The sequence below is a fragment of the Opisthocomus hoazin genome, chromosome 5 (genome assembly GCF_030867145.1).
Source record: "Opisthocomus hoazin isolate bOpiHoa1 chromosome 5, bOpiHoa1.hap1, whole genome shotgun sequence".
NCBI classification, from domain to species: Eukaryota; Metazoa; Chordata; class Aves; order Opisthocomiformes; family Opisthocomidae; genus Opisthocomus; species Opisthocomus hoazin.
This window is the reverse complement of record NC_134418.1, coordinates 81,360,337-81,384,886: the sequence shown is the minus strand read 5'-3', so window position 1 is coordinate 81,384,886 and position 24,550 is coordinate 81,360,337. Positions and strand designations below refer to the sequence as shown.

Genomic DNA, 24,550 nt, shown 5'->3' with positions numbered 1-24,550 from the left:
CACCAAGCACTTTCCTTCTTCATTGTATACCTATATAGGAAAATGGTATATGATGTCAGCGCTGTCACCACATTTTCCAAAATGTCCTAATATTTGGAGCTCAGTCACCATTAGATCCTTGGCCTACCCTGTGTATGAAAGGAAAAGGGAAATTTGACCTAGGAAGTCACCTAAGAATTGCAGCTAGCAGTTTTGCAGATCGTAGAACAAAACCCAGTCTTCATCAGAAGCAAGAGCTGTGCGTATTTCCCATGAAAATTTGCAGTTTATATTACACATCTTTTCTGAGTTATCTCCGAGATTAATTTCCTTTAAAACAAAGACTGGTAAGCTTTTCAGAATATAATGCTTGGTGGTATTCTAGCTGTTTAAAGGGGGAAATCATCTTAGATTAATTTGTTACAAGCAGTGGATGAAATGTGCAGGATATGCTGATATATACTCCGGTCGTTGCACAAACCCCCTAAGATGTTGTAGGCAGAACTGTAACGGGGCTTTAGGCTGAAGAAGAGATGATGAAATCTCATCACCTTACTATGGGGTCTACCTGTGACCTCCGATAGCCGTTATTTTCCCTCCTCCCAGGCCAGTGCCTTCACCTTGCCCTGCATCTTCCTCTGTGGCCCCTCAAGTCATGTTCTCCCCTCCCTTCTGCCCCAAGGAAACCTTCAGATTTCAAGAAACGGCTTGGTGTGGGCATAAACACACACGCAGCAAACGTCAAATTTACCACGCTCACCTTTTAGCAGCGAGGAGATACCGGCAGATTCTCGACACCCTTCGCACGGGCATCAATCACATGCGAAGGCTGTCACAGACTGTGGAGCCCCAGACAGCCACACATAGATACTTCCTTGGTTCTTCCGAGCCAGCCGCTGCTCATAGCCACAATGAAAGGCAGAGCAAGCGAAGCCATTTCCTTCTGAAGCTCTTTTCCATTGATCTCTCAGGAGGGAAAGAAACATGACAGTGTTGAGCTGCAATAAGAAAGCATTGTGCTTCCATTTCTTTCTTTCTGAGGGAGAGAGATTATTACAGAATCACAGAATCACAGAATGGTGGGGGTTGGAAGGGACCTCTGTGGGTCACCCAGTCCAACCCCCCTGCTGAAGCAGGGTTACCCAGAGCAGGTTGCACAGGACCTTGTCCAGGCGGGTCTTGAATATCTCCAGAGAAGGAGACTCCACAACCTCCCTGGGCAGCCTGTGCCAGTGCTCCGTCACCCTCAGAGTGAAGAAGTTCTTCTTCAAAGAAGAAGTGAGTGAGAGACTGGAGCATCTCTCCTACGAGGAAAGGCTGAGGGAGCTGGGCTTGTTCAGTCTGAAGAAGAGAAGGCTGAGAGGGGACCTTGTCAATGCTTATAAAATCTGCAGGGTGGGTGTCAGGAGGACGGGGCCAGATTCTTTTCAGTGGTGCCCAGAGACAGGACAAGGGGCAAAGGGCACAAACTGAAGCAGAGGAAGTTCCAGCTGAACATGAGGAAGAACTTCTTCCCGCTGAGGGTGACAGAGCCCTGGCACAGGCTGCCCAGGGAGGTTGTGGAGTCTCCTTCTCTGGAGATATTCAAGACCCAACTGGGAAAGGTCCTGTGCAGCCTGCTCTGGGTGACCCTGCTTTGGCAGGAGGGTTGGACTGGGTGACCCACAGAGGTGCCTTCCAACCCCGACCATTCTGTGATTCTGTGATTTACAAGGGCACGGAGTGACAGGACAAGGGGGAATGATTTCAAGCTGAAAGAGGGGAGAGTTAGATTAGATAAAAGAAAGAAATTCTTCACTCTGAGGGGGATGAGGCCCTGGCCCAGGCTGCCCAGAGAAGCTGTGGCTGACCCCTCCCTGGCAGTGCTCAAGGCCAGGCTGGAAGGGGCTTGGAGCACCCTGGGCTGGCGGAAGCGGTCACTGCCCAGGGCAGGGGTTTGGACTAGGTGATCTATGAGGTCTCTTCCAACCCAAACCCTTCGACGAGCCTGTGACTCGATGAGTCTTCCACCGCGAGGCAGCTTTGCCTCAGGCGCCCGGTGAGGGGCTGCGGAGGGCGGGCAGAGCCCTGAGCCCCAGGCGGTCAGCCCGGACCAAGCAGCCGCAGCGAGCGCCACGGCCGGCCGCCACCCGGCCGGGCCTGCCCTCCCTCAGCGGGGCAGCACGGCCGCGCCCTCCCCGGCGGGGAGCCCCGGGCAGGGAGCCCCGGCCGGCTCCTCCCCGCGCCGCGGCCCGCCGAGCCTCCCCCCCCCCTTCGCCTCAGCGCCTCAGCGCAGCGCCCCGGCCGCTCCCGCCATGCGGCTCTGGGTGCTTCTCAGCCTGCTGCTGCTGCAGGGAACGCTGCCGCACGGTGAGCCCACACCCCTGCCCGGCTTTCCCCCGCTTTGCGAGCCGCCTCGGGCGGTCCCGGCTGCCGGGCCGCCTCCCCCCGCCCTCGGCGCGGCCCCGGGACCGAAGATGCGTTTTGAGTCCGTGCTGGGGGCTGGGGAGAGGCGGCAGTGCCATTGCCCCCCCCCCCCCCCCCCCCCCTCCATTCCCACCCGATTCTCCTCGGGGCCGGCGTCTGAGTGCTGGGCGCGGTGCTCGAGTTCGGGGGGGGGAATAAATAAATAAATAAGGTTTTGTGCGCGGTTGTTGGTTTGTGGAGAGGAGCGGGGTTTGCTCGTAACTCGGCTTCGGGTTGTGGCGGGGTCTCGGCGGGGAAAGAGGGAAGTTTTTGGCTGGAAGGGGCGTTCGCCATCAGTCCTTGACAGGATCGAGTTGTCGGGGGAGGCTGCGGAGCCTCCGGCCCTTGGGATGGTCGGAGCTCAGCGGGACAGGGCTCTGAGCGACTGAACCGGGGCGGGAAGGGGCTTCCAGAAGTCCTTCCCAGCCCAGTTTTAATTGTTTTGTTGTTTTTTTTTTTCTGGAAGGAATGGCACTCCGCGCCAGTGTGGGGTGGGAGAGGATTGCTGCGGAGAGACCCGCGCCGTGGGTCTGCGCTGCCGCATCCAGAGAGGCGATTCCTGTTTGGGAAACAGGCAATAAAAACACAGAATGAGAAGGGAGTTGTAACCAGGGCAAAAGACTTCCCAGGTCTATGTTTTTCTTAGTTTAGGTTATGCTGGAGTTTGACTGGGTGCTTCACGCTGTGCCAGCCAGAAGCTTATCTACAGGAGGAGGTAACCTGGCGTATTTAACGACAGTTCCTTCTCTAAAGCCACAGGTACAAGTCCTAATGTAGACGTGATTTCACAACAGCCTTCCTTAATTGACTTATTTTAGCTTTTGAACTGCCTTAATGGGAGTCAGAAGGTCTCGGGTGCTGCCAAGATGTGGATATGGCTATAGGCGATGTCTGAAGTCGAAACTGGATGTGTTTCAGCGTGACGTGACTGACTCGTTTGGGGATCGTGGTGTGCGTAACATCTGTGGGATCAAGGGGCCGACGAACGCTAAGGGACAGGATGGGACGGACAGTGTGAAGCAGGAGCAGAAGCACTGCAAGGTGTGTTTCTGCAGCCTGTGGATGCACGGTCTGCTGCTTCGGCGCGATGCATTGGTGGGGACCCTGAGCGTGATGTTGCAGAGGAATTGGGTACAGTGCAGCTTAGAACTGACATTAGGACCTGATCAGAGGTTGAAAGGAGGAGCTTTCTCAATGAATATTTTTTCTACAAAGTCTTAATTTTATTAGTTTTTCCATAAGCAATGCTATTGCTGGATTAAAAAGCTGAGGGCTCTGCGAATAAATCTGGTGAGAGGGTAAAGTTTCCCAAATGTGGCAGATTCCTGTACTTACATAAATGAGCTAATTGAGTTTGTTCCCTTTCCTGTGAAGGTCTTGCGGTTTGGGTAAGGCAATGGCGGAATCTGTGTGGTGGGTTCTGTGTTCCTGGAGGGATTTGATTGCGTGTCCTCCTTATCTTGGGTGCTAGACTACCGTATCCATTAATTTTGTTATTGGGCATACAGATAATTGATTCAGCGATGAGAGGAGGTAGGATGATAAAGTGCAGAAGTGGTGGGGTCAGCAGATATCTGGACAGACTTCCAGGGAATGTAGGGGAAGAGCACGGTCACAGCTTGCGTGGGAACTCACCTCTCAGGGAGGTGCAGCAAAGAGGCAAACCTGGGTTTTCTGTGTAGGCAGATAAAAGCTTTTCTGATGATGTTTCCTGAAATGCCTCTGCTGTCACCTGCAGGGAAATACAAGGTCAGGCAGACAGGAGTCTCGCTGTGTAGCTGGGAGTGTGGTAAAGGAGGAAAGTGTTCATACTCACTGGGAGCTACAGACACGTGGAACAGAGGGAGCTTGTGTGGAGAGGAAAGACTTCATCTAGAGAAAATCAAAACCAGGTTTCTGGCACTTGAAACTGAAAAGCTTTCGTAGGGGAATCTTTAACAGTTTCTTCAGTGTGGAAGAGCACACAGTTTGGGATGATGCATTTCCTTGGGGTGAGGTTGCAAGATCCGTGTGCTTTTGAACAAGTGTCAGGACTGAGACTGGCAGAACGTAGTGGAAATGGCAAAGAGTAGTTTGAACAAATAGTCGTTTTTCAGCAGGGTTGGGGAGGGGGGGAAAAAAAGGGTGTCTGGACCAAATCTTGTGTGCTTCTACAGGCAAATCTGGAGAGTACAACAGGGAACTGGAGTGGCTGGTGGGAAATGGGAATGCTAATCTGAAAGGCTTATCAGACCTGTCAGTGGGACCTTCTAGTACTAGGGCACAAATTACACAGGAAGGATGGAATAGCTCAACCCAAGGACGAAGTGGCAGTATGTGCTGAAGAAAGCTTTAGTGTTAAATCTGATTCCTGGTGGGTTTTGTCAGTAAGTTATCTGGACTGAAATATCAGCCCTGTGGAGAACAACCAGCCTGGTTACTGACCACCCAGCATGGTGGAGTGAATGACCGCTCTGTTAAGGGAAATCAGAGGGGCAGCAAGGACCAGACAGAGAAGCAAAAGGAAGAGTGAGTTACCCTGGCATGGGCTGCATCACACACGTCGGGGTGCGATTGTTTGTCTGCCACAGGTGATGACTTCTCAGAGCTGCGACTCGCAGAATCCCTGAGAAAAGCAGCAGTTCTTGACTTGGTCTGGAGCAGCGCTCAGGTAATTGGATTCAGATGTTGCTTTGGAACAGCCAGACTTCTTTAATATTCTTGCAGGAATAATAAAAGCCAAACAACGACTGATGCGTTTAATTTCAGAAGGGGGAATTACATAAGATGGGGAGAGTCGTTAACTCACATATGGGTCAAATATAAAAACCAGAATAAGGCAGACAAAAAGAGTTTGAGAAACAACTTGCAAAAGGAATAAAACCGGCCATAAATCCTTTTCTTCTGCTGATGTGCTGGGGTGGGGCAGGGAGAGATGGCTGCAGAATTTGTAAAGCTGATAGGAACGGGGGATAAGAAAGAACACCTACAGAAAGTAAAACTTAAAGTAAAAAGTTAATGATTTTTGTGCACCTGTGTTTGCTATGGAGGTGTTTAGGGAGGTTTGCATGGAAAATGATGGCATGATAAGCATATCGGAAACTTGGAGTGCAGTATCCTGTAATAGCAGGCTCTGAGATAGAATCTTTCAATTTGGGGAGAGTCGTTAAGAGTACGTGTCTCACAAATATGCCAAAAGAATTGGCTTTAGAGAAAATCAACGACACGAACAGTGTTTAAGTGCCGTGGTTTGATGACACACACCGGTGACTTAAATTTGAATCTGAAATCGCTGAAGTCTGAACTCGGGTGCATAACCCATCACGTAACTGCTCCTTTCAGGGGAAATGGAAATATGCCAGTATTTTAAGATTTTTGAGGGAGGTGCAGGCACAAAGCCACATCTCTCTATTCTGTAAATTGAATTTGTGAATAAATAGGCATGAATTACAGACGAGTCAGTATGGCTTTTTATGGCTGCCTTTTATTTTTTATTTCCCCTTTGGAAGCGTGTTTTGTTTTGCAGATCTGCCGAAGTTCTCTGAAGGGCTTTATAAGAGTGTGGCCATGGATGGGTTGGTTCATGTACTTTTTGGATTCCCAAAGGCTTTTGATAAGCCTGTTGTTAAAGAATCCATGGGAACCGAGGTGCTGTGAGACAAGGGAAGACCTCTCATGGAGTAACAACATAGAAAACAAAGAGTAGGACTTAATCTTCAGTTTTTGCAATATGGACATAGAATTTTTTTTATCCTGTTGAATTTCACGGGAATCTTGTAAAGTACATGCTTTTCAGCATATTTATAAATCTGCTAAAAGAAATATGTTGGTAAAAAGTTGCAGAAGGATCTCTCCATTTTGAAAGACTGGGCAGTGGAAACAGGACTTGAAATTTTGTGTTGGTAGATGCAGAATAACACAAACTGTTCTAACTTCATATACACATTGATGGATTTCTACTTAGGAATTTCTAACCAAAAATTCCTACTAAGGAAAGTGATACTGGAGTTACACTCGATTATTCTAGAGAAAGTCAGCTCCTAATCCTGCTTTTATTGAAAAGCAGTGAGCTATTGAGACAGGAAAGAAGACACTGCTAATATGTGTAACTGTGATTTGACCGTGTCTGGAACCTGGCGTACAGTCTGCTTTTCCTTCTTTCCATTACTCAAACGTGATGCAACTGAACTGTTGGAAGATGCACATTCTTCACAGGGAATAATTAAATAGAATAGGACGTGTCAGCCCAGTAAGGATATATCTGAAGGACACTTAAGTTCTGTTAAGGTAGAAGTGGAGCAGAGAAAGGTGAAAATTGCCCAAATTAATGAAGGAAAAATCCATCGAGGATGATAAAACGATGGCAACTGTGGTTCACAGATCCCTTGAGTTAAAGGCTCTTGGAAGCTAGGAGAGTAATTTCAAAGGAGCAGAGATGGTTGCCCTGCTCCCTGGTTGACATCTGACGCTGAGTGGTGTCGATGCGAAGATGTTGGCCAGGTAGGTGCTTGGCCTGCCCCGTTGTGGCCTTCCTAACGTAATGCAGGGAAGAAGTGCTCCTGCAGTGTTTGTCTTTGCGATACCTGCACTGTGTCCCTCACTAGGGTAACGTGCTTTGAGTAACTGGGAAAAACCCCACTACATGGTCTTCCGTGGGGGGCAGCAACCACTTCTCTGCAATTCTCCTTTGTTGTCTTCATTCCCCCAGGTTTGTCAATTTTACATGGCCAGTGGCATCACAAGTGCGAAGAAGAACTGGAAGAAACATAAATACTTGTTTCACCCTCCCTTCCAGAAACTAAAAAATGTTACTCTCTATCTTAAAATGTCATGATCTTTGGAAGGCATTTCTGTTTGATCTCTTCAGTTTGTAGCTCATTTTAAGGTGGTGAGGCGTCTTTGCAATCGACTTTACCAGTGCTCGTAATGTAGAAGAGGGAAAAATGTTTGTGTGGCAGGGGAGGGATGTACCTTAGTAACTGGCTTTGTGCCTCTCAAAAAAATTATTACATAAGGGTCCAAAAGAGTTCAAAATGCATTGGGCAATCCAAGATGACTACAGCATTGCTGTCTTCCAGTTTATTTTCCTGTTGGTGTGAGACCGGAAGGCAAATGCTCCTGCACAAGCAGCCTTACTCCGCATGCTGAGGTCGCAGAATGGTGAGGTTGGAAGAGACCTCTTGGGATCATCCCGCCCAACCCCACGCTCAAACAGGGCCGCCTGGAGCTGGTTGCCTAGGTCCGTGTCCTGTCCGGTTTTGAACATCTCTGGGGATGGAGACTCCACAGCGCCGCGGGGCAACCTGTGCCAGTGCTTGACCACCCTCACTGTAACAAGCATTTTCTTACGTTCACATTGAATTTCCTGGTTTTTAACTTTGCGCATACGAGGCTCTGTGCCATTTACGAGAGATGTGGTGTACACCAGCCTGGGCTTAGCCCAGTGGAAGGCTGAAGCAGGGCAGGGTGTCCAGCCGGGGTATGAGGGACGTCGCAGGAGCCGTCAGTGGCAGGAGTCTGGAAATGCTGCTGTGCCTGTGGCAGTCAGGGCCAGTTAGCTCATGCTAACTCAGTATGCAACGGGGTTGTTTTTAATTCCAGAGGAAGCTTGTTGATTGATTTCTGCGATAACATACCTGAACATTTTCACGTGGAAAAGCTGTATTCAATGTGAATTAGCTGTCAGGCACAGTTAGTGGAGTTTTTGGTGTTTGGGGGCAGCAGTTTTGGGTTCATATCACAAAATATCTGTGATTCCTGCTGGCAGTTAAAGTGGGAATAGCTTTTTTTCTTTTTTTTGAGACACCTCACTTTTCTTTTTGCTTTCTGTTTCCTTTGCTTTGTTTTTAAAGACAGCTGGGCATCCCTGTTGTCTCCAACAGGTAGTTAAATCTCTTACCGTTTGCCTCTAAACAAGGTTCTGTTTTTCATCTGGACTGTCAAAGTAAAATGGCTGTTACAGAGAAGCAATGAATTAAATACTGCCTTCAAGTGACGTTAAGTGCTGTTTGTATTTTCACAGTACTTACTGTAAAGGAAGAAAAGTGCATCACTGTCAGTGTCTTATAAATTGTTACGAAGTTCCATGCTTCTAATTCTTCTTCATGCGTCTCTTATGGTAACATGGTGTGTGAAAAGGTTATGCAGAGCTGATGGGTGTGTGACATCCTTATGAAGACAGGGAACTTGTGTAGCATCGTGTATAAAGTGGCGATGACGTGAGGTAGAAACGACAAAAGTAGCTGGAGATAGAAATGGTGTATTTCTTTCCCTTTCCATTTGCAAAGTTCTCATACCTTACATATTTGTCTGTTTATGTGAACTCTGAGTATAGATTTTCCACATGTTGTTGAAAGATCTCTTTTTTTTCTTTTTCCCCAGGAAAATAGGTCATGCCAGAGACTTCAAAAACTTACGGAAATTAACTCTTGCTCATTTTTGTGAATTCTTTATAGGAAAAACAAAATTTTAGTTATTCTCTGTGATAATAAGGAAGATTTTTTTGCAAAAAGACTATATAACCTTTTTCTAGTCAGTAATGTTGCCTTCTTTTGTTTATTTTACTAGTTATTGGACAGCCTGCAAGGGGTAAGCGTCCAAAAGAACCTGGGGAAAACAAGATTAGGCCTGTTAACAAAAAATTAAAACCCAAAACCCCTAAGATGAAGGAGAGAGAATCTGCTGACTCCTCTTTGAAGTCCCAGTCCATACTGACACAGGTGATGGATAAAGGTCGTTTCCAGAAACTAGCTGCCACTTTAAGCCTGTCTGCAGGACAAAGCATAGAACTGCGATGCAAGGGGAGTAATGTTACTTGGGACTATCCTTCGTACTTAGACACCTTTAAAGACTCCAGACTCAGGTAAGCTATTTTTCATTTTCTGGGGGGAAAGATGATCCGGAATTTTTTTTTTCCTACCACTTTCAGCACTGTTGGGGTTTTATGTTTGTTTCTTTACATGTTTGCAATCAAGATGTTCCATCTAGTGGTTTCTAATGTCAACAAAAAAGGATGAGCGTCTTTCAGTCCTCACGAGTTACTGCTGTGTGATTTGAGGTGTGGAATAGTCTTGTAGCACGTGAACTGGATTTCCTTCAGATGAATCTAAAATGGAAGATGTGGTCCAGTGGGATGCCAGTGTGCTCCAGCCACTAACAGGGAACCACACTGGAACTAGTTCAAAGTAAAACTCTCAAAATGTGTGAGTGTGGATGTCAGGTACTCCCTGCCAGCTCTGCTCTATGGAGACCTGCTCCTGGTGGGCTGCACTGGTTGCTAACATAGCTGCCATGTGAGACCATAAGATTAATTTCCTGAAGAGGCTCAAACCCACATCTCTCAACTAGCTAAGTTGCTGAGGAGCAAGTCAGGGTAGTCTTTACTTTTTCTGTCAAAAGTAGCTTTGCGTGCAAAAGGGAATTGCACGGTTTGTGGTGGGGCAGAGTTTAATGCTGAGGATAGTCACCTTGGGTTTAGGAACGCTTTTTCTTTCATCTAGTGACATCTTGATGGAAGCGGAATGAATAGTTGTTAGAGCAGGAAGAGGAGCTGAGGACTCTCTCCCTTTCTCTGCCCCACCAGGTGGGTGTCCTCTTGCTGTAAAAATCTTCTCCAAAGCCCCATGCGTTTGTTTGCCTTCCCAGTTTTTGAGGATAGTACACATAGCTACCTGTAGGTTAAATGTAGTGATTTAGTTCTGTATTTGAAAAAGGAGGGGCATATAAGGAGCTTAAAGATGTCTTTCACACGCATTTTTTTGCCATGAGTAGTGTTTGTTTTCACTGGCTGTTTTGTGGAGATTTGTGTCTCTGAAACACAAGCGGTGAGGAGATTGCGGAGCACTGTGAATGATGCCCTGAGAAAGAGCTGTAAGGAGCTTTTCTTGTACTATTAGGTGAGAGAGGCACTGAGGTGTGAGCGAAAGTATCAACTCCTCTTGCCCTTTTGTTCCTAAATTAAGCAAAGTGTGTACGCTCTCTGTAAATAACTGAGGCCATCTGAGTCTCTGTGATCCATTTCGCTTATGTACAGGTATGGTGCTACCTTAAAGTCACTCCCAGTTAATTAATTTTCAGAGATATTCTGCGCTTTCCGCTTATCTTTTCAAAGAGGAATTTAGAAAATTGGCAGTTATACAGCATGATCTCTAGCATGTCCTTCTGAAAGTGGTGAGCAAGGTCTTCTCAGAGTGTTTATTTTCTTGTACCCTGACGGCTGAGGAGTTCAAGAACTGTAGTGGCTAAATAAACCTCTGTAGCTCGTGCAGGGCTTCTGTCATAGCAAGTCACAGCAGCAAGCCTGTTTCTGCTGCGGGCTTCTCACAGCAATATCTCTCAAGAGATATTGTGGCTGATTTAAACAACTACTGCTTTTTCTTTTGCAAGAAATAATGTTTTATTTGGATTTGTTCCATTAGGTGGCGTTTAGCAGCTACGTTACAGCCCTGGCCTTCCAGCAAGCCAAAGCTGAGTGTGCAAAATAACACCAACAGGGAGCGTGTGCGTGGGGTAGTGCTTGTCCTTTTGAAGTCTATGTTTTGTGCGTTTGCAAATAGGTTGCTGGCATGACTTGATCCTGTAGACCTCCAGGTAGTGTTATCTGAGTGTTACAATCTGGCATTGAAGAAGGCAAGGCAATTATTCACAGTTTTTGGAGAGGAATATGAATGCTGCTTCATTATTTGTTTGGCTGTCTGTTCCTCTCTTGCAAAATTCAGTACTTTCCTAGTGATGCATATGGGACAAAATACAAGATTTAAGGTAGTTTTGGGGGAAAAAAGATAAGGCATTTCCCAGTTGTGGTTTTGCATTTTGTAGTTTGAAGTAGTTTGGAATTCTGCTGCCTCAGCAGTTTACCTTTCTGTTCTCACTCAAGTTCACAGTATTGTAATATTTTAACCATAAAACAAAAGTTAATAACATCATACAAAATAAATGCTATGAAACGTTTTGGCTGGATGTATGTAACTCGCCTAAGTATTTATTTTCTTTTAGAAGTATGTTAGGCTTATATTTAAGGGTTTATATTGAAATATTATGATCTTTGCTTTAGAAAAATTGTTTTGAAATAAGTTATTGAAGCAGTAAGGCTGAGTTAGGCTGAATCAACAATTTTGGATCCTATAATTAACTAGAGAAATTGAAAACATAGATTAGTAGCACACTTCAGAGTCACAGAATAGTAATAACTTATGGAGACATTGACCACAGACTCTTGTGCAGTGATATTTTCATCACAGTTTTAGCATGACTGGTAATTATCTCAAGATTTTTGCTGTAGTGCTAATAGATGCATATGTAATAAAGTCTGCTTTACAGTATGTGATATATAAAATTTATATTTCGTGGGTTTAGAAAGCTTTGATTGAATTTAACTGGAAGTATCAAAAATATCATGTTACTTAGTTAACTCGATAGGGTTTGTAAGCAAACTGGCAGCAGAAAAGATTATTGACAATGCTGTCATCTTTCAAGAGGCACTTAGATCTTTGTGGTGGCATACAAAAGACCATGCACAAAGCACCAACTTCAATAGGCAAATTTTAAAATTTTACAAATATATTACACTTGTTCTTTTAAAACAAAATGCTGAATACAGGGCAAGGTGGGGAATCAGAAAAATTATTAGCAAATAGCCTACGGTAAAAATTGTTTCATCATCTAGACAGATGTATGTCAAGTATCTTCTAATGTTTTTTGAGTGCTTAAAGACCAAGTATAAGGTAATCCTCTCGTTACCAATTAGTGAGGTGTGGAGTGAAACCTGAGCTAATTAACTGGGCTGGGCTTTTTCACCTGGGATTTCCATGCTGGTTTTGCTGGGGTTGGGGCACTGGTGCACACCAGAGCTGGTGGCAGCAAGGGAGGAGGAGCAGTTGGGATCTGAGGAGGTGATGGGAAGTGGAGGAGGAGTGGGTTGCCGGGCCGGAGTAAAAGCAAGGAGGAGCAGCAGTGGTGATGGGGTCCATGTAGTTGCTAGGGTCAGGCAGCTGCCGTTCTTTTGTTCATTGGTACATCCCTATAGCAACAGATGCTCAGGCATCCAGTTCTTGATTTTTCTTTGAATAGTAGGAGGGATGTATGAATTTAGCCTGTGTGATGGGAATGTTAACAATAGCAAGGTGTTTTACATCTCCTGGGAACCGCTAACGTCCTCTAACTCTAGCTGCTACAAGAGGAGGGTTGAGGACCCTGCCATCTAACAGAATTGCAGTGAGGGGAGGCAGAAGAGACCTGAAGGTTCAGGGTGGTGAGGGCATTTGTGGCTCGGCTGGTTGGAGGGTTTGTTAAGAGCAGGGGTCCGGGGCGGGCGCTGACGCTGAAGATCTGTTGCTCATTGTGTTCCGTTTCCTGTCTGTTGTTCTGGGAGGAGAGGGTGTTTTGCTTTGCAGCTAGTTAAATTTAGCATCCACATAATGTATTTCCTATGGGTGGCTGTAAAAACAAGTAGGGATAAAAGACAGATGTTTTATCTCCATGCCATGCTTATCACGTTTTTAACTGGCATGTGGTAAGGAGCATACAGCAGCCTGCAGGATGATACGGCTTTTCTAAGGAGGAAGAGATTATAATTAGAAAAGCCATTTCTGTAGTGTTAGTGGTTATGGTTTCTTTGGGTTTTTCTTTGTAGGTATACTTTATGAACTGGTAAATAAAATATTTTTGTTTGCTGTACTAGAGAGTCTCAGTTTTTAATAGGTCTGTAGCTGTTAACATATGCTAAAATTATCATATGGGGGAGGGGAAGATGATGAGTGAAAGGAGGAGGAAGACTCTTTGGCTGTTTCTTGTTGAGCCAGAGGAGAAATCCTCTCTTGCCACTGTCTTAACTGGAGTAAATAACAGTACACACTGAAATGATTTACTTCACTTTAGAGACTGTAGGATGCAGTGCAGCTCTGGGGAGAAAGCTAGAATCATGCAAACTTGCCTCCTGAGTTAAGGATAATGCACCAGCTTGCTTCAGGACTGGCTTGTTATCTGTAATGCTCTCTTGCCTTGTGCAGCCTAAATACACCCTGCAGATAACATTTTTTCTGGAAATTTTGTGTACCGGCTGAACTGGCCAAAAATCGTGGCAATGTTAATGGTCAAAGGTAGCTTGTGTGCCTCCAGAACAGAAGGGCTAGAACGCTTTTTTTGTAAGGCTGTGCATAACAAATTAATGACTGTAGGCTCACCCAGAAACTGGATCTACAACGTATGAGAAGGATCGAAACCTGAGAGGGATGAAATAAAAGTAAGGGCAAGCACATTTTCCCCTTCTTATGCTTTATAGCAAAAAGCTGTGCTGGATGAAGGCAGTCTAACTTCGCATTGTCTCTGCTCTGCCTGACTTGGAGCATGGGCCTCTCGCTTGCCGAAGACCGGCTGTATTTATCACAGAACTTCATCTGAGAAATAAACTCATAGTGAAATGGGACTGCTCCAGTGGAAGAAGCTGGCGCAAAGAGCTGGGCATGCCTCATATGCTCATTTGTGTGTGGGGGGTGCATGGCTGGGGGCACTCCCACAAGTACTGAGGAAGCTGTATGCTGCAGAGGGCAGAATCAGGCTGCTTTCGGGGAATGCAGGCTCATGCTGGCTTAGCAGGGTGTCAGCTGTGCCCATGTGTATAACTGAATTTCATTTTGTCCCATTTGCTCGGAAGTCTGAAAGCTAGGGATGTTTTTCTTGTGTTAAACAGTAAGATGTTATGTTCCTCTCCTAGTGAGCGTGTATTTGAGATAAGCTCTCTTTTGTCAGTATGAGTGCAGCTGCTTGAGAGGAGGTTGCTAGATGCTCTTTGAGTGATGCTGTGTAGACTGTGTTTTTGTCTTTTTGTATCTTTTTTTTTTTTTTAAGCTTAAAAACTTGGCCTAGTTTTTCTGGCAAAGATCTTTTGAACTTCAGATAACTAAAGCATAATAAGGTGAATGTATGGAATAAAATTTTGGAGTAACTTTCTAGTTTCTTTAAACAATCTTGAAGTGTTTGTATGTACAACATTTTTACTTTGTGATACATAGAACACAGCAAAATTTTGGCTTTGGAGTCAGATGTCTCAGCGTCTAAAATACTAATAAAATAAAAGTTATCCTGGATATATTGGTCAGCTGACAGGATTTTCCACTTATAATGTACTTTATAGGGCCTGTTTTGTCTGCTTAATATGATTATGTCATAAGTTTCAACACTTTCAATTGCCAGGTTTTGTTAGCGCATGTTTGTGGATGACTACCTCACTCGGCTGTTTCCATTGATTACTGGATAGCTTGTTCTCAGTTAAGCAGCACACATTAATTAACTCTGACCTTATTTTTCTGTCTGTTGGGATTTTGAGCTATAGTTCAGTGTCTGCATTAATGGTTGGAGGCAAAAATGTTCTGGCATAATGGTTTCTCTGTAATATTGACATTTAGTACTGGATACTTGCAGAACGGTTTATGCTGATGTAGTCATGTAGCCTATGAAATGTGAACTGTGAAACTAAATAATAATAATACAGAGTAGGACATGTTTTGGATTTCTCTTTTCTTCCCGTTGGGTAGGATACTCAACAAGATCTCTTGCATGAATAGGAATCACTCAAAGCTTATCCAAAACCAGAAGATAATTTATAATGTAAGGTAGTGTATATATTAAAAATGAACATGTTACTGCTCTGCAGCTGCTTGATTCTAGAAAGTGGAATCAGACAGGGTCATGTAGGACAAGTGTGTTAGCGGGTAGGAAACACGATTTGCCTGTTGGCAGGCCTCAGAACTGCCCCGTGGTGGATGAGCGTACTGATGGGGTCTGAGGGCTTGAATGGAGAAGGTAATTCTCAGTTAGCCCTGTCTGGGTTGTGCATTTGGTGTGTTGTTAATTTGTGAGCTGCTGGCCTCGGCTGGAGGCAGAACGTTGGGTTCCATGAACCGTTGCTTGTGATTGCTGGTAGTAGTGCAAACTGCTAGCAGAGCTCCTGGGGAGCGAGGCATTTCGGGAGGTGCGCGTAGCTGGGAGTAGTGGCCCCTCTGTTATTTTGCCTGCAATGGAGATGTAAACAAAACAGAACATTGAGAGCATACGGTACAGTCAGGTGTGTCTGTAGTATGGCTGTTACACAGCGAGAAGGTGTTTTAGAGGATAAGAATTTCTGCAAAGCATGCTAATCCCAGGAATAAGTTCTTCAGTCAGGCATCTGCCTTACAGAATAACTGCCACCTTAATAAGAAGAAATAGGAGGATAATAAATATTCAACACACAGTTGAATAAGAGTGTGGGAGCTCTTCAGACTTCATGCAAGTTGCGTATTTGTCCAGACCCCATTTAAAACACTGAAATGAAGTTTGCTATCAAGCGCCTAAAACTGGAAAAATCTCTCCTGACTTGGTTAAAACAGAAGTGACCTTGTAACTTGATGTCTTGCAAAGGACAGCAGGAAATCTTCGTGTTGTGGATGTGCTACTATGTAAAGGCAGGTGGCTGAAAATACCACTCTTAAGGGTCAGAGCAGCATGGAGTGCACCCGTTCTGCCACACGGCTGTCCTGACTGGGTTCCCTGAGAACTGGTCCTGATGGACCATTGCTTTTGCAATCCATCAAAAGGCCACGTGGCAGACCACCAACTGTGGTACCATCTGTCTGCAAGGAAGAGCCAGGAAAGCAAACCTTAAAATAAGAAAAGAACAAGATGAGATTGTAACTGCTGAATTTCATAGACAGGACCTTTGACCCTCGGAAACATTGTTAGTATATACATATATATCTACATATTTATAAATATTTACCCATTGACAAGTGTCAATCCACTGAGAGATGTATCTGGGAAATTCAGGAGAAGGAGGAAAAAAGCAAATCAAGCCTGAAATAATCACACAGGCTGAGTTTTGTGTAGTTAGGTGATGACGCTGTCAGTACACCTCCAGCAGTTCTCAGGGTCATGCTCTGAAATAGCCGAGGGGTGATGAGGGATCTCCGGTGAGAGGATGCCAGTGAGGTGGCTTAGGGCAGAGAAGTAGGCAATGCAAAACGACTTACTTGCAGATCAAATCCAGGCTGATATAGAAGCTCTTTATGAAGGTGTTTGCAGGTGGAGACTTGGACCAGTGTGTTAAAGGTGGGAAAGCATTTGCAGTGAAAGCAGGCATAAATCATCAAACAAGCTCTTATTAAAGTACCTGCTACTTGCTGCTCCTGAATTATCTTTATTACATACTGTTGAAGGAGTGCTACAGTTAATGGTATTAAAAAAGGACTGAGATGCATGGAGGTTGACTTGGAGCATGAAAAAACGTGATATACATGGGCAAACTGAGACAAAACGTAGATGGACATACTGGCTACAGCAGTCACAGCCCAGTTTCAAAATGGGGACTGAAAGGAATCCAAGAATGAGCTGTACAAGACAAGAGCTTGCGAGAGCTGGTGTGTAGTTGAAATCAATAAAGCAGGCCTGTGCTGGAGCAAAAGGGGAAGTTGCTCTGAAAGTGAAAGGTTGGTCAGTTGTAGAGGAGGAATAAAAAATCAGAAGTGAGCTGACAGAAGCATACAAGGCAATACATCTGTGCTTGTCTGTGCCTTTTTGTTTTTCTTCTCGCCAGCATAAAGCAGCTTGACAGGTACGGTCAGCTGATCCTCGCAAACTCCACTGCAGCAGACACAGGTGAATACAGCTGCTGGCTTCAGCTGTGCAATGGTAACAAATGCAGGAAGGATGAGACTAGAACAGGTTCAACGTACATCTTTTTCACAGGTAATTAACCCACTGGGGGATTATTAATGGAAATGTGTTTGCTGATAGGAATAAAGCTACATCAGCGATTTCACTGTCAAGATTTTTCTTCCACGATTTTCATCTTTTTTTAGTGGATGTTAAGGAAGACAGTGCTGGTGAGCAGAAAATTGCTTGCTTATTGTGGTTTAGGAGTCCATTTTCCCTGTGGATTATGCTAAATGTGTACCCAAAACAACGCATAATGCAATGGAAAGCAAATATCTTTGAAAATACTAACACACGTTCTGAGGATCTTCTACAAAATGAATAAAAAATGTTTAATTTTTGAAAATGTGTCTGGAGAAAGAAAATAAACCTGTGCAGAAGCTTCATTTTGTCATGGCATTCAGATGACCGCATGGACTCTTCCCCCTATCCCCTTCCAGTTACCTGCACTGACTTAAAAATCTTGACCTCGTTGATCTTGGCAAGGTCACAGTGTCTCTCAAGAGTCTATAGCATGTTGAGAGGCAAAAATCTCTTAAGTGCATGTGTTGTCACACAGAGCTTGTGGTTGATGGTAGCCCTAACAGCACATGGATAGGGTCAGAGTAGGTAGCTGTGCGCAGTTTACTGCTCCTTGGTGCAACAGAGCTGAAATCAAATGGTTAATTTGTTCTTCTCATGGAAGACATTCAGGATGGTGAAACAACCTTCGCTGCCTGATTAGAGCTAAAGCATTCTTGGCTGCACATACTTCAGTGCAAAATGCTAAGATAGGATTGTTTGTGATGCGTTTTGAAGTTAAATTAGACTATGAGATTGCACAGAAGCCATTTATCAGAAGTGCTTGATGTTGTGAGGATAAATTCCTTTAGAAAGGCTGGAATAAACTTTTCAGTCAAGTTATTGTAGAAACACTTCTACTAGAAAGATGAATTTCAGCTTTGAATTTCTAAGCAACGTGGCAAATATGGAAATAGTCTTTAACTATCATGCTAAAAACACAAAATATTTCAGCCACTTACAGCAGTAAATCAAACGTTTTGCCTAAAATCATATGTATTAAAGGGCTGTAACTCCAAAGAACATCTCTTTCTAATAGTGCTTATCTTACCAGTGTTGTTGGGGTTTTTATGTGTGTTACCCTTTAAAAGTGGGCAAGTGAACAGAATTAGATCCAGCTGAGTTTTTGGAAACTTACTAAAAAGGAATTCCAAAGATTTTCTTATGATTAAAAAATTCTGATTACGGTGACGAATACTTTGTTTTTCTTTCTTATTGCATGTTTTTAATGCAAGCTATGTAAATATATACTTACAGATTAGAAAAGTTTTTTTTTTCTTTTGTGTGTGCAAATTTAAAGTAAAAAGCTTTGGGTTAATTTTTAATGTTGCTCATAGCTATTTTCTCTTGTCATACATTCTGTTAAACCAAGATGTAAATACAGTTCTATCTATATCAACTCTTCTGCACAGATAAAGAGGAACTTTTTGTGCCTACTCCCAGTTATTTTGAGATTGTCTACCTGAACCCAGACAAACCTGCAGTCATCCCATGCCGTGTTACTACTCCTTCGGCAAAAGTAACTCTACACAGGGAATTTCCGGCAGAAGAAATTGAAACAGATGGAACTGATATTATTTATGATGTGAAGAAGGGTTTTGTCTACCAGCACCCTACTTCTGACCATAAAGGTATTGTTTACTGCAAAGCAGAGTCACAGGGAGCACCTCAGATTTCCATCAAGTATCACCTACTCTACGTGGAAGGTAAGGTGCTATTTTCTACATGCTTACACCGACTCGTTTCTTCTGCTGACATTGTTTAGGATTTTTTTTTTCTAAATAGAATAAGTAACGTAAACATAGAGTTTTAAAATCTTGATCAAAAGTACATGTGATAAAACTTTGTACGTTTAAATTCCAGCATATCCCAGTGTAGAGGGGAAAGCTGCAGGTGTGCATCACTTACATGTTGCGTTAAGCAAACTGAGGCAAAAGTTGACTCTTAAGTTTTATCGGTGTATTTAGAAACTAATTTTCTGCTTCCAAACACTGTCTCTCAGTTCCCAAGGGCCCGCCCTCAACCACAATCGCGGCGTCATCCAACAGAGCAGAAGTCAGCGACAGCGTGCATGTGATCTGCACCGTGCTTGGGGAGCCCGATGTAGATGTGAACTTCAGGTGGCAGTACCCAGGGCAAGAGGTAAGAGATGCACGCCCTGGCTGAGATGGTTTGTTCTGCATAAAGGCAATGCTGTGAATGCCAGTCAGCGTCGAGATTTGGAGAGAAGATTCTTTCAGATCATGGTGTCTGTCTCTTGCTAGCTCCGACATGCTGGCAGGAGGAGGCAGCGCGTCCCTTTTGAACTTCAGCCCAGCTTTCCCTGAGAGCCTAGAAGGTAGCACGGGAATGAAGCTGGAGAGCTCTACCCGTGTTAGCAAAAATCAGGCTCAGCAAAGCTCACTCCTCCCTCGGGTTTCCATTCCTGAGGCGCTTGGCCTCTGGCAGCGTTCACAAAGAAAAGCCTCAGACGGGGTCAAAGCCAGCCAGCGTCAGGAAACTGTTCTAGGGCAAGCCACAAAGCCTCGCTGATGCCTCTGCGTTTGATATCCCTTCCATCTCTGTGGCTCGGGCACATGAATCATCGCAGCACAGAATCTTTAATTGTTGCCCACATCCAGAAGCGCAGAAGTCTGCTTCTGCCAGCCTCATCTGAAAGAATCCACTGGAAACACCCTGTGAATCTTAGAACTTTGTTGGTCCTTTCTCTTGCACAAAATAAGGTGTATCTGACCGGCATCATTGATGGTCCCCTCTCTTCTTCCTCTACCCACCCCAACCAGTTACAGTAGGGACTTCTTTCTTAACCAGCCTCATCTCTACTGCTGTTTATCCTAAGCAGGCTGGGAGCAGGAAGGACTGCCGGGCGATGGAACCCTTCGCCCGAGGAAAGAGTCCCTCTGGGACCTGAGGGTTTGCATCGTGTTCCATTTGCCAGCTGCCCTGGTGCTGGGTTGTCAAAGAACAGTGCAGAGCTTGCTGAGAAGGTACTTGTGTCAGCACTGGTCTCCCTGAGCCAGCATAGAAGTAATTTAACAGCAGAGGTAATTGCTTGAGTGATTGGAGTTCAGTGGAGTTCTAGGCTGGGAAAAATGTGAATCTAAAGCCCCAGAAGTTTGCTGCAGCCATTAAGTTGGAGAGTGTAGCACTCTGCTGTCGTGGAAAGGTGTGTGCCTTTTCAGGGGAAAGAATAGAGAGGGAGTGAGCACAGAAGGGATTTGAGCTGCTGGTGAGGGCACTGGGCATGTAGAACCAGGTTTCTAGTCCTTGCTTACATGTGAGTTTGTTCTTTCACTTCCCACTCTCCCTATCACCTCTTTTTTTTTTCTCTTTTTTTGCTGCTGCTTCTTGTTTTAAGTTTTCCTGCTGAGCTTATTGAAGTCTGAGAGTTTGTGAGCAATTACCAACTTCCCCTCCCTGCCCTGTCCTGGCTGTTAAAGTGTGGGCAGCCTCAACAGCACTGGGTGAGGGGCTTGGTGCTGATAGCGTGGATTAGGGGATCTGGATGGAGCCGCCTGGCAGAATTCCTGTTTCTGGTGTCCGTTTGAAGTTAGGAAGGAAAGGGGCAGATGTCTAAACGAGCAGAGAAACTGGCAACTGATGGTGAAGTACAAAGCAAAATACTAGGGAAAACGGAAGTGCCTCCACGTTCGGGGAGCTGCAGAGCAATATTGTTTTTTGAGTTAACTGCCTGGTGTCTTCCTCGGAATTTAGCTCATAGCTTGTCTTTGAGTGAGGTGCATCAACAAATGGCAGTGTCTCTGTCCTTCAAGGTGGGGCTTTAAATCATAGAATCACAGAATGGTCGGGGTTGGAAGGGACCTCTGTGGGTCATCTAGTCCAACCCCCCTGCCGAAGCAGGGTCACCTACAGCAGGCTGCAGAGGACCACATCCAGGTGGGTCTTGAATATCTCCAGAGGAGACTCCACAACCTCCCTGGGCAGCCTGGGCCAGGGCTCCGTCACCCTCAGAGTGAAGAAGTTCTTCCTCATGTTCAGCTGGAACTTCCTGTGCTTCAGTTTGTGCCCGTTGCCCCTTGTCCTGTCCCTGGGCACCACTGAAGGAGTTTGGCCCCAATCTGACAGTACTACAAGGATTCACTCTCTTAGGTGGGGAAGAGAAGAAATGCCCCTACTGATCACATCAGCTTTGTTGATTGATAAGGTTTTCTTTTTGCGTATGTGGTTTGGGGTTTTTTGGTGTGTTTTTTTTAGCTTTCCTTGATAATCTGTTTATTGGACTGTAGGCTATACAAAACCCAGTTTTATGTCTTTTGTAACTAACTGTTACTACTAAGAACAAACAATTGAAGAAATTAACTTCTAAACTCAGCCTGGCCTTCCAAAACTCTGTATTTTATTAGTGTCCACCCCTTGTTACTTTTACGTCTTTCACAGCCCAATTCTGGTTGCTGACTGCTCGTGTCCCAGTTGCTCCCAGTGGCCTTACAGCACCCGATGCAGCGCCGGCATGCACACTACTTACACCCCTCTAGCACTGAGTGAACGTAAACAGCTAAACACGTGCAAATTCTGTCCCTCGTTTGCTGTGGACACTGCAGCTGCAGTGCAGGGCACATGTCCCTCACCTGCGGGGACTGAGAGCGAGATGGTGGCCGGTGGCCTGTGGCCTGCGTCTGCGCTGGAAAGGGCTGATCTGCTTCTCCCTGCGAGTAAAGGGTCTCGGCTCCAGCTGCGCCGGGGGATAGGGAGGGAAGCGTTGCGCCTGGGTTTCTGCCCCAGCAAAGTGAGTCAGAGTAGAAGGCACTGTATGTGTGTTGGAGATTTAACATTTATTAAGGAGGTATTCATACTGCAAAGGAGAAAGGTGGGGGTGGAGGGAGATGAGAGAGGACCATCAGTGATGCTGGTCAGGTACACATTCTTCTGTGCAAGAAAAATGACTGACAACGTTCTAAGAGTCACCGGATCCTTCCATTCATTGCTGCTGCTTTCAGTGGAGGGAGATCAGTGACAGGTTTTGTCCCCTGCACCCAGCATGTGGGCTGTCACCTGCCAGTTCATCCCTGAGCAGAAGCAGCACCTCAATCCCTGCTTGCTCCTAGGTACGTTGCGTTGGAGAGACCCTCAGCTCATCTCTATAGTCACTAAACTCTTACTTCTTTTGCAGTTTGTGGGTTTTTTTTTCTTTTTTTCCCCTTGCCACTCCCTGACAATTACATTTGCTCACTCACCTGCTGTGAATGCATACTGATGTGCACTGCTGCACTCCTTAACAGGATTCCCTGACACCAGCTTTGGAGCAGAAGGCAGTTAGTTTGAGAAAAACTGGGCTAGCAGGAGCCCAACCACGCAAATAGCACCTGCTTTACATGGTCTTTACCTTCACTCTCAGTAGGGTCAGGGAAGTTCCATTTGCTATATTTAAGAACTAACTTAGGCTTGAATTAAGCGTGTGGTGGTACTTGATTGTAGGTAGCACTTGGTTTTCAGGCAGGGACCAGGAGATGGTACTTTGCTAGGCAGAGCTCTGTTAAGCAGCTCGATTCCTTCTAAAGGGTTAAGAATTTCCAGATGAGATGACCAATTTTTCAAAGAAGCTCTTGCTAGCTGTAAATGCCTGCCACTTGTAGGCATTGCCTGACTGCACTGTGACTCATCCCTGAGCTTCAAGAAGACTGGCAGCTGCTTCTGTACTGGTCATTTTGCAAGCGCAAAATTGTAGCTTTGGCTCTAGATGAAGTGCCTGACTTACCCTTTTGCTACCATTAGCTTAAGCCTTGCAGCATTCATATTGGTAAATGACTAATCCATCTCTTTCATAAAGCATGAGGAGATGGCTTCCAAGCAGAAACCGCTCGCTCTCACCAGTTTTATCCTGTTAAATCAACATGATTAAAGCTGCTGACTAGCATGATGGGTTTTGGAAGGAACGAGACTACCTTAGTCTATCTTTGGGCCAGTTTCTCTTATCCAGTCCTTTGCAAACTCCTGAGGTGCCAGGGAGTGTGACCTGATAAACAGCACATCAGAGAATTCTCTTTTAGAAGAGGGGGGGGAAAAAAGACTCTTACAAATAACAACAGGAACCACATCTGAAAAGCATCTTTCTAAGGATCCTTGTTTGTATTTTTGATGTTGAAGTTGCATATGCATTTTGGAAAGCATAGCTTGAGGATTAATTTAGAAACATTTGTGAATTGTTGCTGTTTGCGTATATGTTATCTAGTGCAGTGTTTCTGAAACTAGAAGAGGAGGTATTAGTTTGCAACACACAGTTTAAAGCTATTCCCTGGGATAAAAGGGTATGAGGTAAAGCTTGGTCGACTAACTCCTGCTCTCCTTTCTGACACCGGCTGAAAGCCTGACAATAAGCTCACACACCTGCCCTGCCATCTCCCCCAGCACACCTCGCCTGTTGCTCAGTTACCCAACTGCAACCTTAGTAAGTGGACCACATCTGCAGCCGAGTCCATTCGTATACTCCAGGCAGAGCTTTGGCAGCCCAGCCCTGATCTAAAGATACACAGGACCTGCGCTGAGAGTGGAAGAGCCATTGTGTTTTCCTTATTTGGCACAACGTGTTGGTACATCACTATTTAATGCAGGAACGCTGCTGCAGCTGCCAGATACCTTCAGCTGACTCCAGCTGTAGGCTGCTCCTATCCCACCTCTCGCTTCAGGGTTTGCTAGGGTAGCGTCACAAAACATACTTTGCAGAATCATGTATTCTCTTATGTGGTTTTCATTTTTTCTTTTAAAACAGTCTGAGAGGCCTGTGATTATCCAAAACTTCTGGAGACTGATCAACAGAGGAACTGGACATACCACAAGAATCTCAAAAAGTGTTCTTGCTATTGAGGATTTTGAAGCCAGAGATGCTGGGAACTACATCTGTATAGCTCAGAACCTACAAGGAGAAACAACAGTAGCTACTAAAGTTGACCTAAATTGATAGGAAAGGCTTCTGGACGTAGAATGAACTGTATGTTATTTTACATTTTAGCCATTTAGTTTCTTTATTAATGTTTAAATGTCATTTTCTCGAGCACTGTCTCTTTTCATATGTCAGTGCATTCGATATTCACTAGCTTGACAGGCCAAGACAGAGTTCCCTATGCCCAGCAGCAGTCAGCTGTGAGTTAATAACAGAGCATTGAACTTGAAGCCTGAACATGTGTAGGGCTTACTAGATTTAGGAATAGGTGCTCTCGGGCTCTTCTTTGCCCTGTGGTCTTTTTTTCCCCTCAAACTCTTTCATAAGGTTAACCCGCTGTAGGGTTTGTGCTTTTTTTGTGTATGTGAGAACTGAGAGGATATTAAATATCCTCAATAATCCACCAAGCAGGTGTATTTCTTCTGGTGCTATGCAAATTTAGAGTACTGTACACATTTAAAACAAAAACAAAAACCAAACAAACTTAGTACAGAATTAGCCAAT

General features: G+C 45.0%; 1 protein-coding gene across 1 annotated transcript; it reads left to right on the top strand.

Moving 5' to 3' along the window:
* Nucleotides 1-2,248: 2,248 nt before the first annotated feature.
* Nucleotides 2,249-24,543, top strand: PDGFRL (platelet derived growth factor receptor like). The gene is made up of 6 exons (XM_075421911.1): nucleotides 2,249-2,328; nucleotides 8,971-9,265; nucleotides 16,970-17,121; nucleotides 18,561-18,854; nucleotides 19,151-19,290; nucleotides 23,876-24,543. Exons 1-6 carry the CDS (start codon nucleotides 2,274-2,276, stop codon nucleotides 24,062-24,064), a joined length of 1,125 nt encoding a protein of 374 aa, XP_075278026.1. The 5' UTR covers nucleotides 2,249-2,273; the 3' UTR covers nucleotides 24,065-24,543.
* The last annotated feature ends 7 nt before the right edge of the window (nucleotides 24,544-24,550 follow it).